Source organism: Schistocerca serialis, chromosome 1 (assembly GCF_023864345.2).
Source record: "Schistocerca serialis cubense isolate TAMUIC-IGC-003099 chromosome 1, iqSchSeri2.2, whole genome shotgun sequence".
In the NCBI taxonomy this organism is placed as follows: Eukaryota; Metazoa; Arthropoda; class Insecta; order Orthoptera; family Acrididae; genus Schistocerca; species Schistocerca serialis.
This window is the reverse complement of record NC_064638.1, coordinates 1,197,735,012-1,197,750,575: the sequence shown is the minus strand read 5'-3', so window position 1 is coordinate 1,197,750,575 and position 15,564 is coordinate 1,197,735,012. Positions and strand designations below refer to the sequence as shown.

Below are 15,564 nucleotides of genomic sequence, written 5' to 3'. Positions count from 1 at the left end.
TTAGATCTTTGTAGACCGAGTTATAGACTTATTCGTGGAAAGAAAAGACTGACGTATTGCACTTACGTACTAGAAAATGTAAGCGCTTCTTCTCTTGCAGCTGGAGTTCTACAAATTTGTCATCGTTTCTTGAACAAGTTAGTTATTATTATTGTTATTACTATTTGTGGCTATGGTAGTGGCAGTAGTAGTAGTAGTAGTAGTAGTAGTAGTAGTAGTTGTAGTCGTTGTTGTTTTATTTGATGCGTTTTGTTTCATTTATTTAAATTATTGTTTATTGTACTATTTTGTCTCCCCAACCACGCTACGTCACTGCATACGACGCACTGTGAGTCACAAATTTAGGCACAGCACTCATGATTGGTTTGTTATAGACGAACGTAGAAAAAGATTTCATAGCAGGTGAAAGAGCCCACAACGGCATTGTTGATGACGGAGAAAACTCTACGGCGTTATACTTCTCTTCCAATTTTATCCCAGTTGTTGGTGGCTTTGTGCGTAGGAAACCGTGGAAAGGCAGTGTAGAGGCACCATTAGTATCATGTTGTAGTCCGAAAGGAGCGGAAGGTGAGCGATGTGGAGATGTCGAAGCAAACGGCCACATTGTCAAATAGGACATACTTTGCGCGTCGGAAGTCACCAGTATGGCGTGTGTTATAACACAGAAAACACCATTTACTTTCACTATGTAATATTTTTATTGGAGCACGATAAATCAAAACACGAAGATATAGTTCTCGACAGTCACGTACCAGTTATGACGAATGTTTCACACCAAATAGACAACAACCAAAGTAGGTAAAAACGAAGTACAAAAAAGCAAAGATATTAATATTTTCTGGCAGTTCTGCCACAAACTATTAACACTTTCCTGAAAGACATTATTTACAATTTGCTCTGCAAAATCCTGTCTGTGGGGTGTGATTACTATACTTGTATAATGAGCAAAAGGAACTAGGTTTGTATCTTCGGGAATATAGAGTGGCAAGTCATTAGTATACCGGTATATTAAGAGCAAGCTTCAGCACTATGTCTGCATCAATATACGCATGCGATTGAGAGATTGGAGTGATGCATATAGATAGAATTGAAAAATAAAAGAGAAGTGTGTGATGCTGCGGAACTCATTGTAGATTTTAAATGCAATTGACTCTAAATATCAGAGTGTATCATATAACTCAAATATGTCCCTTTTTTTGTTTTGTAGACAAGGATCGATCATCGATATTGCGTGCAGAACAGCACGATATTCCAATTCTAGTGCATATTGTCTTTGATTTAAGTGAAGCGGGGGTAGAGGTGTTAAGGGACGCGATCCGGCTTTGTATAGTGGCGCAATTACTGTAAGTTTAAGTGTGTTTGCATTTTTTGTTGTTTTTAGTAATTAAATTATTGAGAGTAATGAGTATTTATGTAATTTTGTGGTAGGTGTAGCGTCTACCGCGCTTTTGCATCTTCGTTTTTGATAGCTGCAAAGGGCGATCGCCATGTCGTACAATACAAGGCGGCAGACAGGTCAGGGTGTGGGTAAGTCTTCATCATACACAGAATGTTTTCATACTTAACAGAAGTGTTTTACATAAGTACAACAATAGAATGAACGTACGTTATTCTTTATACCACGGGTATATTCGATTACATTTCTTGATCTTGTGTGCTATGAGCGAATGGACCTTTGGCGACCATTTTGATTTTAAGTAAGAATATGTAATTTAAACACAGTATCATCGAAAATTGATCTTAAATGTAGTTTTTAGAAGAAATCGTTGATATACCGGTTTTATGTATATTGTTAATGTAAGTTTTTTAACAACACTGAAGACAGCGGCTTCGTAGGTAGAATTAATTGGACCGTTAACTTGGTGCTGGTCCTGCCTCCTCCCCCATTTTCTCTTCAAGTGGTGTTCAGTTTTAGTTATTAAGATTGAGTTTAATGTATCAAAAGTGTTAGTTTAGGATTACCGTTTGACATTTTTCTAACCACGAATCTGGCTGATACGACTTTAGGATTTCGTAGCACTATGTGTAATCGTTTGTAGGCCCCCCCTTCCCATATGTCAAAGCTTGGCGTGAATTAATCTGTTTTAGACAACATATATTTCACATGTACCGGTATGTCATAACTTTCGCGAGAACAGTTCGGACGTATTGATTTTTATAATATGGAGTCGGAAAACAAATTCGAACAAAACGGTGTAATTGTTAAGTGTGCCTGACCATCTTTGCATCAAATAGGATTTGATTTCTAAATTCTCTCCATAGTGTAGTGTATCCAGTTTTACTTTTAAGTATTAGTTTCCATTGTATTTAGGATCTCACTTGTATTTTTTTCACTACAGGTATGGGAGGAAAAGGTTCTCCTGGTCCATACCCTCCTAGACCACGCATGCCTCAGCAAAATACCTATCAACAAGGTTACAGCTCCCAGCAGTCTAGCCATTATTCAAGCCAAAACCAAGGTGGCATGCAGCAGGTACTTAGTTGTTTAGTAGCAGCTTGAATTTGATGTTACTGTGTTAGATTATTTGAGAACTAGAATTTCGAGGTCTGTATGTGAAGCTAATGTTTTTGTAATGTGGTTTGTGTGTGTGTATATTCCGTAAGTAGCCTATATGGCCCCTCTCTCTTATTAATGAATGTAAAATGCAGTTACCAGCTTGATTCCTAACACCGCTCTAGGAAATGTTTGTTATAGTGTCAGTTGGTTCCTTCTCATATTTGTGAGACTACTCCCCACTGGTTCATCATCCAGTGGGAATAAGTGTCTCCTATGCTCACGTGTTAAAAGTTTCCTGTCATTGTAGAAAATTTAATTCCATTTATGTATTTGTATGTAGATAATTCAGTTTTATACTCTGGGATCTATTTCTACCTAGTAAGTATTAATTTATGCAAGAGATTAAAAATTTCACAAACTTGACCTATAAGAAAGCTAGAAAACATGATTGTCACTCTTGGATGCCTAGAAAACATGATTAAATTAATCTTGGTTGTCTATGCTGATACCCACCTACAGTTCCTCTGTAGGTGAATGCTAGTGTGGCATTAAAAAGAAATACCCCATCCTTCGCTAATCTGAGTTCTGTTCATTTTCTGATTGTTTACTATTGTTGTGAAATTAACCTCCTTCCTATAGCCAAGTTAGGATAATAAGATCCCTGATGGCTTGCAGCACGGTTGCCAGCTTTCATCTGGGAAGTGCTAACCACTGCAGGGGAAAACAGTAGTCACAGAGCTTTGACAATGAGGTGGTTTTGTTGTAGAGATGTTAACAAAATCAGGTTATTAGTTGAGGCAGGGCCACAAAGCTGCTGACCCCAGCCTGCTAACTGTCAGATATCAACGTACACTGACTCAGCAATAGTTGGGAGTAGTGTTTCTGTATGTTTTGGTTGGGAAAGAGATTTATAAATCTTAAGTTCGTTTCATAATACAGATCAATATATGTAGTATGTTGTTCAATTTAGCTTTGTGCACTGAGTTTGAAACTTGTTTGCATTATGAGAATGTTCACAACATTGTTTGCAGTTACTTTTGTACTATGGATGTTGGCGACCTGGTGCAAGTTCAAAGACAGCTCTCCATGGTTGTACAAGAACATATCAGGATAAAGTATTATTTGTGGTTTGCCAGTGTATGGTGGTAGCATCTGACACTTCGTGTATCAGAGTATAGGGGTTAACGGAAATGTCGAATTCCACCTGTCTGCTTTGACCAATGATGTCACAACTCCTGTATCGCGACTATGACGTCATTATGTAAACATGACAACACACAAAAATAGATTGAAAAACCATCAAATACCTATTCCTCCAAAGATATAATGAAACCAACGGGACAAGAGGATGAAATTGGGTTTTTTTGGGGGGGGGGGGAGGGGCAAACTAATAATAAACACGCTCCACTAAACCAAACGATAAAATGACCACAACCTTCCCAAAATCAACTAAAAACAATATTCACTGTAATCGAACATTTCCCTTGACCTATATAGGCCAACAGCAACTGCCGATACCACACTATAAATCTCAAAACTTTCACCACCATCACACCTAATTCTACCACAAAAATAACTTAGAAAATCAAAATTGGAATCGAACACTTCCCCTGACCTGTTATCCTTACAACATCTCCGGATATAGCCGTCCCTGGTCAGAGATGCCGGAATTTTAGTAAGCCTCATTTCTTCACGACTGGACACTTCACGACTTCAGCCAACAGGCCGAATAGCTGAAGGTATTTTATTAGAGGCAGCGCACTGTCCCCCATCATTGCCGACAACTGAAAACTGTTGACCTTGTCAGTCATATCCATACCTACCAGAGACTTAAACAATGCAATTTACCAAATTTCGCACATGACAAACAGAAAAAAAACTACAATAACATTGACATAACAAAACCAATATCGTTAACTCACTGAAAAATGTTCCTCTGAAAGCACATTCACCACCGATACCACACACGTGCAATGCTACCGTGCAAATGTACCTCATACGCCACATAACATGCTACCCATAAACACACCATCAGAGAAAACCACTGGCCGCAACAATACGCCACCTATAAACATGCCACACATGTGAACTGAACCAAAAGCATCACCTCACACACAACACCCAAACACACCACCAGAGAGCACCACTGACATCAAAACGACACCTACAGATGTACCACTCTCACAAACTAAACTCCGTGCCGTCGTGATGTCGCACACCACAACAGCCTTAAATCACGGGTTAAAGCCGATGGGTGGAATCTGATGCTTCCATTGACCCGAGTATAGTAATTGTTGCTTCATAGTGTGCCGAGTTAAAGTACCTGTTCTGTCAAGGCAATGTATATTTAATCTATTCATTTGTACAAGGCAGAGGAGAGCATGTGTAATGTATGAAGTACATATGAAAATTCAAAGTTGGGACTCAACCATAAAACTGCTGCTACAGTTAGTTCCATCAGCATTGACTCAGAAAATAACTTGTGGCCTCTGTATCATGTTCTTTTTGACATTACTGAAGGGTGGTGCTAAGTGTTTGTACGGAAAAGATTTGATTTTATAACAGTGGAAATTCTTGGTTGTGATAATAAATAAACAAAAGAAGTGTGCGCCCCACCCCCACACAAATCTACATCTACGTGATTACTCTGCTATTCACAATAAAGTGCCTGACAGAGGGTTCAATGAACCAACTTCAAGCTGTCTCTTTACCATTCCACTCTCGGAACGGCACGCGAGAAAAATGAGCACTTAAAATTTTCTTTGTGAGCCCTGATTTCTCTTATTTTATCGTGAAGATCATTTCTTCCTATGTAGGTGGGTGCCAACAGAATGTTTTTGTAGTCGGAGGAGAAAACTGGTGATTGAAATTTCATGAGAAGATCCCGTCGCATCGAAAAACGCCTTTGTTTTGATGATTGCCACTCCAATTCACGTATCATGTCTTTGACACTATCTCCCCTGCTTCATGACAATACAAAATGAGCTGCCCTTCTTTGTACTTTTTCGGTGTTATCCATCAGTCCCACCTGATGTGGATCCCACACTGGACAGCAATAAGCCTACTCCAGAATAGAGCGGACAAGTGTCGTGTAAGCAGTCTCTTTGATAGATCTGTTGCACCTTCTAAGTGTTGTGCCAATGAATTGCAATCTTTGGTTTGCTCTACCCACAATATTATCTATGTGATTGTTCCAATTTAGGTTATTTGTAATTGTAATCCCTAAGTATTTAGCTGAATTTACAGCCTTCAGATTTGTGTGACTTATCGCGTAATCGAAATTTAGCTGATTTCTTGTAGTACTCATGTGAATAACTTCACATTTTCCCTTATTCCTTATAGCGGACTGATGTATGGTGCATAGAAACATGCAATAGAAAACAGTATTTGCACTCAAGACTTACAAGCCCACTGTACCAAATGTTGTGTACATTTGGGTGTCTGTGTGAATTTGTGTACTTCCGGAGAAAGCAAGAGCTTGAAAGCTGGTGTGAATACTCGTTTTCTGTAGTCTGTGCCACGTCAGCTATGCGTGATTTGGTTTTACCTATAATGTATTATGAAGAATTTCGGAATTTAGTTAGAGTATTACGGAAAGGACAGCATGCCACTCATTGTGTACAGGAGACGTTGTCATAGACTTGAGCCGATACTGCACAAACTGAAGGAGCCATTTATGATCCAGCTGGATTTGACATTTGTCTTTATATATTGTAAGTTAAAGTGGTTTCTGTCTTCATGTTCATGCTAATCTTGTGAACTACTGTTGAATTTTAATACTGTTTCCATTGATAGACTGAATTGCTAGGAAGGCTTTTGTATATAATTATTACCGCTACACCAAAGTCCTGTGGCCATATATACTTAGTGCTGCCTGTGTGAAGCGGAGATGGATCACTATAGTCAGATTAAAATTACTTTATAGTTGATGCCATCATGTGCTGCTACTGTATTGCCAAATAGGCTGCCGGCTACCTCTTGCTTACAGGTGACACACAAACATGGCAGGTCATGTCACAAATGCTGTTAATGTGCAATGTGGAGCAGTGTTGGAAATGGCTGCTGAAAGGTATGATGGAAATTGGAGATGCTATGTCAATAGCTGATTTTGAGTGACCAATGACTGAATTGTGACAGACATGGGGGTTTTTTAGCCCGTGTATTAAATCCATTGCGACCTAAGTCAGGGTGTCTACGACACGGGAGATCCGGGAAAACCCCGGGAATTTTTTAGAATTCCGGGAGTCTATTATTGTGTTACTTTTCATTTAAATTTTTGTGATTTTGACTGGTGAGAATCAATACTCCAACAAAGGATATTACTGTATCCCGCTTCTGCGGAATAATACTGCAGCAACAAAACATGAACAAGAGGGAAAAAAACGAAAATAAAACTTAAGTCGCAAAGGAAATGCGCCTTATACAACAGCAAAACAGTGCTCATTCAAGCGTCTGCCAACAGAAAAATGTGTCTAAGGCTTTAGGTAGACTATGCAATGCTTCCTAACAACAAATTGTTTCCGATGAGCGTGACGTAACAGACAGTACTGGTACTCAAGAAAATTTACGTACGAATGTGCACTTTAAGCCGAATTATGCATTTTAGTATGGTTCACGAGATTCCGATACTCTTGAAGTATCCTCTGATGTCTTGTTTCTTTTGTTACATAGTGCAACATCTTTTAATGTTTTACACGTGCGAACATACGAGCTTCCTGTGTCATTGTAGCTGCGCATGAGCAGTGGCACATGTTATTTGGCGCTCTCTTGCAACTGCTGAAACAAATCAGTTTCTAACAGGTCGCGGGAAAATATTGCGTATGGTTGTTTGAAAGGTGTTACTTTCAAAGTAAATTTACTTTTACACAAGATGAACAATGTGCGAGAATGTACGATGAATTTCTTAAATCACAGAGCGTTTGGCTCTCAATTAAAAATAAACTCTTTGAGGACGACCATCTAGAAGAATTTTGAGCTCAGAAGATCAGAAATTTACGTCGTTATGAAAAATTTTACTGGCACATTTGTGTGATATATCTGAAAGTGTAACGTGCGCAGAAAAGATCAACATTATATGTGGAAGCTTACAGCTTATTAATCTTCAAGACCACGATTATATGTGAAAGCTTTGTTTTTCTTGTAGCAACACTATGTATTTTAATTTAAACCATTAACTTTTCCTATTTGTGTTTTCGCGCTACGTAAGAGTGATCTTGCTATTGGTTGACTACATCACGTGTACTATGCTGTCTTCGGCTGGCGAGATCACATGATACGGGCTATGACTGGCTTACAAAAGCGCGTCGCAATCTCGATTTCAATGCTTTGGAAAGTAACATCCAGTGTATGGTGGAATTCTAATTTATACCTTCATAACATGAAAATATGCAGCGTACATGTTGCTGAAGTGCCGGGGAATTCTACGTCTGCATATAAAACCATAAATATTCAAAGGACTGATAAGTTTTACAGTGCCGAGGAAAAGTATACTATCACTTAACACGGGAAAAGTGTGTTTTCAACCGGGAAATCCAGGCAAAATTCGGGAATTTTTTTTCCTTGTCCCAGTATACACCCTGAAAAAATCAGTTGCTTTGTTCATGGCATGTGAGGCTAATCTCTACGAGCAGACACAAGACAGAAAAAATTCTGTATTATGTTAGTTTGCATAGCCATCTTCCATAACAAAATTTCAGTTTTAGCAGCAAAACCAAACTAATTTCTCGCTATCCTTCATTACCTGAAATTATCCTCACACTGGCTACAAGGGATGCTGTGTTACCAACCAATGAGCAGTCCTGGTTAGCACTTGATTGCAGGTTTTAGGCAACCCAAACACATTCTAAACGAGAAATGAATTTTAAGATGAAAAATAAGAGCAGATGAAAAGGTCAATACAATGAGGGAAATGACAGCAAATTATCTAATGTAAACCAATCTTTGTGGTTATAAGTGCATAAATGATGGTGGATCGCATCTTGTGCCGTGTTAATGCCGAGTATGAAATGTGTAGCTCATTAGGAGTGAGTGAGTGAGTGAGTGAGTGAGTGAGTGAGTGAGTGAGAGAGAGATATATAGGATGCAAATACATCAAGAAATAAAGGTAGACAAGGAGTTGGAAGTAAATACGTTTTGGGCATGGTGTTGATTGCTCTGTTGGAGGAAACCAGCTACATCATGTGAAATGTCAACTATCAAGTAATTTTAGTGAGACTAGTAAACAATAAACAAGCAAGGCTTTGAAAAAATTGTATTACCAAATACAAAATGCTTACACTATGTCTTTGCTTCATAGTTGCATCCATCATGCATAACCCTTTAACATGTAGCTTCCTCCTCTGGCAGAAGGAGCCACCACTCTGTGAAGTTTGTGGCAGCCCTCAGTCTCAATGGAGATCTGCCCACCATACTCGCAGATGCTGATTTCAGTCTTAAAAGGGCGGTGAAATTCTGTAACTATCAGGCCTCATCCCTAAATTGGTAGGAAAGGGAGACAAGACTTAAATATATTATAAACTGCTTCGCATCTGCAGACAGCCTTTGTCTCCACCCATGAGATTGGCATGCTGGTAAGAAGTGTAGCCACCAACATAACGTTTCCCAACACTGAAGCACAGTACATTTCAATAATGTCACATTTTTTGGGAATCAGTTAGTGCATATCTTCATTCTATGCAAGTATAAATACAAAAGTATGCTAAAACTCTAGTTTTTACAAGTATTTACATTTCTTTAATATTAAAGTGTTTCAACATTAAGCCATTATCATAGGAATTAATCCTAAAAGAGAAAGCATATGTTGAAACACTTTAGCAATACCAATTGGATACAATGTGAACCCAACAGCACTTGCACATACCAAACGCCTATTGGTGCAAGGTATTGCGTCAAAGCTAATCACATGAAGTAAAAGTACAGACTGCCTTGTATGTGCCTACAGAACGACGAACGGTAAAGCTCTGCCACGTGACGTTAACTTCAGAGATCACATTGTCTGCAACAAATACATTTTTCCAAAAATAAGTGAACGTTTTGCAATCGTACACTAGTGTATACAAGGGCATCGCACAAAGTAGACATTTTGCTATATGACCACTTTATGCAATGTGTATACAAAGAACAAGAAAAATATGAAAAAGCGATAAATGCCAAAGTCAGTGTATATAAATTACTTGGAAGGCACTAGGGATATTCTTTTGTCTATTGCAAATCGGTGTGTAGTGCCTTGCAGTGCCTAAAATATTTTTGTACGGACAGCTTTGACTCTGTTTTTTATTGCTCATCTTAAATGTTAGGCATTGCTTTAGGCCGGGCAGGCAGTTGTTAGAATCTGTGTGGGCTTTTGTGGTGAAAGGCACAACACACTGACATGTAACATGATATACTAAAAATACCCCTAGTGCATCCCAATTAACATTGTTTATAGATTGGCTATGGCATTGCATGTATCTGTTCTTATAATTGTCATTCTTTATACTTTTGCATAAAAAGTATCAGCATATACACTTGTGTAGTTAAGATTGTGAAATGTTCACTTATTGTTCTTGGGAGAAAAAAAAAAACCTGTTCATTGCAAGACAGTGCTGTCTTTGTATGTTCGCGCTATCTGATAGAGCTGATTTCCTTATTGTTCCATGGCCACACACAGGCCAGTTTGCATGTACGGCATCAATAGCATTTTGGTAGGTGTAAGCTCTGATGTTTTCATATTGTATTGTGTTGGTATTGCTGGTGTTCCTCTGTGTGCTTTCTCTTTTTGATTTAGTTACTTTAAATGGAGCCTAATGCTGAAACATGTACAGACTAAAGGAAAATAATTACTTGTCATCTAGTCATTGTAAGTGCAGAATATAACAGCTATGTGCTGGAAAGTTTGTATCTATTGAATATAAAAATACAAATTCAACACTTGAGCTTAGAGAACACTAAAATCAACATGGCAGCTGCCCTTCTTGCCTCCGTCAGCCAATTGTGGCACAGGATGCGATCATCACCATGGTGTGAACATAACGCAAAAAACATTAAGCATGCAGCAATAGGAATTGTAAATGCCTGACAGACAGTGCAGTACTAAGCAAATCTTCACATATATGGCATAGTGAAGTTTTCAGGTTCCCCATCATTTTTTGCACCAAAAGCTCAAGCAGTTGCTTGGTATTGTTGCATTGTGAGGACATTTTCCTTGATTACTCATGTGAATGGTTCCATTCTCCCACAGGAAGGTCCTTGCTGAGTCTCAGCAAACACCCACTGTGCAATCAAGTACCTTTCCTCCCACTATGCTGGATCGTGCCTTGCAGATTGATGCAGCTATAGTCTGTCTGTAAACTCAAGAGCGAGCAGCGCTTTTGGTGGGGGAGTGGCCTTTCCCGGACGAACGCTGCCACCGGCCTACAGGGGCACCCAAAATGTGTTGCCTGTTACCTGTCTAGCGGTGTAGATCGGCGTGCAGTGATATACATCGTTTCTGTTCGTGGGATTTTAGTTGCCAGTGTCAGTCAGTTAAATTTGTACACTTACTGATATACTTCGATATCCGTAAGTGATGGATACTCGTCTAGAATTGCAAGAAAATGTGCAGAATACGAGGAAGAGACTCTGAGCGTTCAATCGTCTCTAATGTTATTACAGCGTGTATTAAAGAGGAGGTCCAAAAAGAACTGTTGGATAATATTACCATTCCCAATCAAAGGGCTGCAAATTATATGAACGTCAGCCTTGTCCAATAGGATGCATTAGGAACGAATGCGAAAATAAGCCGCATGGTTTAGTGAAATCGCCACGAAGGAAAACTAATAATCTTGGGAGGAAACCGATCGTTGTAGACAGTTTCAAAAGCACGTAAAACTTTTGATGATTATGGAACACTAAATCTCTATCTCGGTCACTATTCAACTGATTCGGAGACATATTGCTTTAAATATGTGCGCAATATCTATTCTAAACACTGCTGAAATTTTCTTCGAAATATGTACATCGATTCTGGACTTCTAACCAAAAAGCTTGACATAAGAGGTGCGTTCACATATTGATTTTTATTTTTTGATAAGAACTTTATTTGTTAATCTACAGCAAATCACTTCAAAATATTCCCCAGTGCGTACTATACACTTGTACCAGTGCTTTTTCCAATTCCCGAAACACTTTAGGAACTGTTTCTTCGGGATAGTTTATAGGTCTCTTAACTGTGCATTTTTAATCTCATCCAAGCTTGTAAAACTGCTGTCCTTTAAGACCTGCTTTGAATGTTTATACCACTTGTATGCCCTTGGTTCACTCATAACAGGCTCACCAAAAGCAATATTTAACATTTCTAAAAATTTCATGCACTTTATTCCATTCCTGTACCAAAATTTAATACAGATTCTCTAATCTGTTTTTGTACAAAACAAATAATCATTGATGCTACCAAAACACATGTAACCTTTTTGACAGCTAACAGAGTAAATACTCAATATGCATGACATTGTACACATACTTTTCAGACATGTTTACGAAGACAGAGACAAAGAAGTAGTGCAAATTGGACTAATACAAAACACAAAATTATAAATTTCTGCTTACTTTTTAAACTCTCTTCGTGTTGCAAGTCCTTCAAACAAAACTTCTACCTTTTAGTAGAAACACAGAGTAAGAAGAAGCCCTAAATTCTACAGATTGATTGCGTTATATGGGGTTCGTTTTCCGAATAGCAATAGTGGAACATACAGTACATTCACATGAACAGGCACTTGGTTCTATATTTGCAGTATAATCCTTACTTCCGTTCTTATCTTAATATTATTTACTCTATAATGTTGTTTTTCGGAAGAAGCTATCATTTTTTGTATCCTTTCTGGTCTTAATGCATTTGTCTAAAAATGAACGCAGCCAAGACGTATCTGCACACGGCATCGCCACAGATTTAAAGCGCGCGCCGCGGCAGGGCTGGCACTACGTTGTGGAACAGCCAGTAGAAGCGCCTTGTGACGTAGCTGGGTTGGCAGAGTGGGTACTCGCTCGCTCGCTCTTCAGTTTACCGACAGGCTATACCTTCTGCAGTTTGTGTCAGTGATTGACATCCATTAGCTCAGATTTTGGCACAACTTAGCATATTTGTTCTTTCTACGAATCTAATCAGTGAGCCAAGATATTACTGTTCTATAAGCTGTTTGGATTTTACATCCTGTTAAAGGGTTGGAATTTAACAGATTTTGGTTTTCATATCAAGAAAATAGTGTGTTTAGATACACAGAGTAATTTATTACTTCCTAATTTACCAGTGAATATTGATAAAATTTTATTTGTGCTTGCATCAATATGTGAAGGATTCAGAAGAATGTGAAGAGTAGTATCATTGACAAGGAAAAGGTTAATTGAATAACTCTTTTTATTCTTGTTCTAAAAGATACTCTGTCAAATGATATAATGAAAATAATGGGTTTTTTCACTCCTTTGTTATCAATTCATAGGCAAAAATGATTAACAAAATTCAAATGCTTACTTACCGTGTGTTCAGTTTCCCATCCATTTTGCTTTTAAAAACTGAAAGTAATGTGTAACAAAAACTAGATTAAATACGTTTCTTAGTATGCAGGCAAAAAATATATTTATCTGATGTCTTGAACTGATTGTATTGTTTATTTCTGCACAAATTGTGGAATAAACAATGTTGCACATGCATAAATGCAGTGTCATACCACTGCTCTCTTATTTCTGCAAGCTGGTGAACAATAATACTTTATACTGTCTATAGGTATGTATAGCTCAACTATTTTAGTAATTCTTCAGTTTCTGATTGAAGGAAAAGATGTTTGCCAAATTTACTTTACTGGATATTAAAACAGTGTGAATGTAGCTGTGAATGACATATTCTGACAGTTCAACTCAGCCTCTAAATAATACATGGGACAATATTTGTGATGAATGTGACCAGATATTGTTTTTAAGATTTTTTATATTGCTTTGGAATGTAGATATATGCAAGTTATTAAACTATGCCGAACAAATAATCCATGCAATCTGTTGAACTTCCTGAAAATAAATCTCTTAAAATTGAAAGCAGATGTTAGGTTAAAAACTATTTTTCTTCACCATCAGCACATTTCTGGACAAGTATGAATTTTTGCAAGTGTTTTATGTTTCTTGAAAGAGAGACAATTATTGTCCATTAAAAAACACTCTTTCAAGAAACATAAATTGTCCATTAAAAAACACTTTCAATTCTAACAATAGAACAGAGTAGGAAAAAATTCAATTTAAGAAGAGAAAGACAATTGCAGTGTTGAGGCTGTAGTAAATGCCAAAAGTGAGGGTAGTGGATTGTCAGATTATAATGTGATGAAGTACTATAATTGTAGAAAACACTGTCGTTGATAAACTAAACACTGCATTCAGTAGAATTCAGTCCGCCTCCGATAGCTGAGTGGTCAGTGCCACAGAATGTTAATCCTAAGGACCCGAGTTAGATTCCTTGCTGGGTCGGAGATTTTCTCCGCTCAGGGACTGGGTGTTGTGTTGTCCTAATCATCATTTCATCCCCATTGATGCGTAAGTCACTGAAGTGGCGTCGGATCGAAAGACATGCACCCGGCGAATGGTCTTTCCAACGGGAGGCCCCAGTCACACGACATTTACATTTTAGTGGAATTAGAGGTCACTATGAAACTGCATGCATGTGGCGAGCACAGCAGATTCTCCTGTGGCAAAGAAAAAAAATAGTGCACGAGAATGTAAAATGAGTCACAGTTCTCAAAGTTGATTTACTATCTAAGGAAAAATACTAGAAAATAAGTGTAGCAGGAATGGACAAGCTTGTTGATTTAATTAAAACTGAATTACTTAAGATATCAAGAAACAGATTCAAATTTGACGATTACAGCTGTATTAAATTTGCCTGGGACATTCAGTGTAACTGATTATGTTTGTGAAGCTCAAAAACTATTCAAAGAGAAGTGTTTTTAACAGAATGTAACCATAGCTGTGGGAAAAATTGAGTCTTTGGAACCATGAATTGGTAAAAATGTTTCATCAAAATGTTGAGCAGTCCAGAATTTTGTGTTATGAAGATGATGCTAGTACAGAAAGAAACTTACGTGAGACAGCAATGGATTTTATGCCTTTGAGAGCTCTACTCAGTTTTCATGTTAGAATGTACTGACTTAAAAATGTTTTTTCAAAATTTTGCTGAGAGACCTGATGTGTTTTGTGTGGTGCCAGTGGTACACACTTAGTGTGCATGTGCACTATACATAAAAATGTCATTTTATTGATTACTGGAGAAAATAAAGAAAACATATGTTAACAATGTTGGAAAAGGTAGATCGCTATTTGCCATAAAGATGACATTTTAAGCTGCAGACAGTAACACAGAAACTTTTTTTGCACATAAGCTTTTGGCCAGAGCCTTGTCAGAAAAAGAGAACCACCACCATTCGTCCATACAAGCAAGCACAAGTCATACAGACATAACTGCCAACTCTGGCAGCTTGGGCCAGAATGCAACTATCATATGGGATGGAAGCAGGAATCTGCAACTATTATGTGAGATGGAAGAAGTAATCTGGAGGAGGTGAGGAAGGGAAGCGATAGCAGTGTACAGGGAGGGAGGGGGGGGGGGGGGGGAAGGACTGCTTTCTGGTGTAGGTTTAGGGACTAGAATACCAGCAGGTGCAGCATCGGGAGGTTGTGGAGTGAAAAAAGAGAGGAACTGGGAATGATGGTCAGGTAACTCCCATGTGTGCAGTTCAGAAAAGCTTGTGGTGGAGGGGTATATACGGGTGGCTTGGGAAATGAAGCAGCCATTGAAATCAAGAATTTTACGCTCAACTGCATGTTGTGCTACTTGATCTTGGCTGCAGTTTGGCAGTGGTTGTTCATCCTGGTGGGTGGCTAGTCGGTGGTCATACCAGTATAAAAAGCTGTGCAGTGATTGCAGCAATGCTGGGAAATGTCGTGGCTGCGTTCACAGGTGGCTCGGTCCCTGTGACGAGACTGGAATAGGAAGTGTTGGGTTGATGGATTCGGCAGGTCCTACACCTGGGTCTTCCACATCGAGATGATCCTTGTGGCAAGGGGTTGGGATTGGG

General features: G+C 38.5%; 1 protein-coding gene across 1 annotated transcript in view; it reads left to right on the top strand.

Moving 5' to 3' along the window:
- Positions 1-1,219: 1,219 nt before the first annotated feature.
- Positions 1,220-15,564, top strand: part of LOC126418918 (double-stranded RNA-specific editase 1-like) — a 38,904-nt gene continuing 24,559 nt past the window's right edge. The window contains exons 1-3 of the mRNA XM_050085945.1: positions 1,220-1,343; positions 1,429-1,527; positions 2,340-2,473. Of these exons, the coding sequence (XP_049941902.1) occupies positions 1,488-1,527; positions 2,340-2,473 (174 nt within the window). The 5' untranslated portion in view covers positions 1,220-1,343; positions 1,429-1,487. The remainder of the gene's footprint in view (positions 1,344-1,428; positions 1,528-2,339; positions 2,474-15,564) is intronic.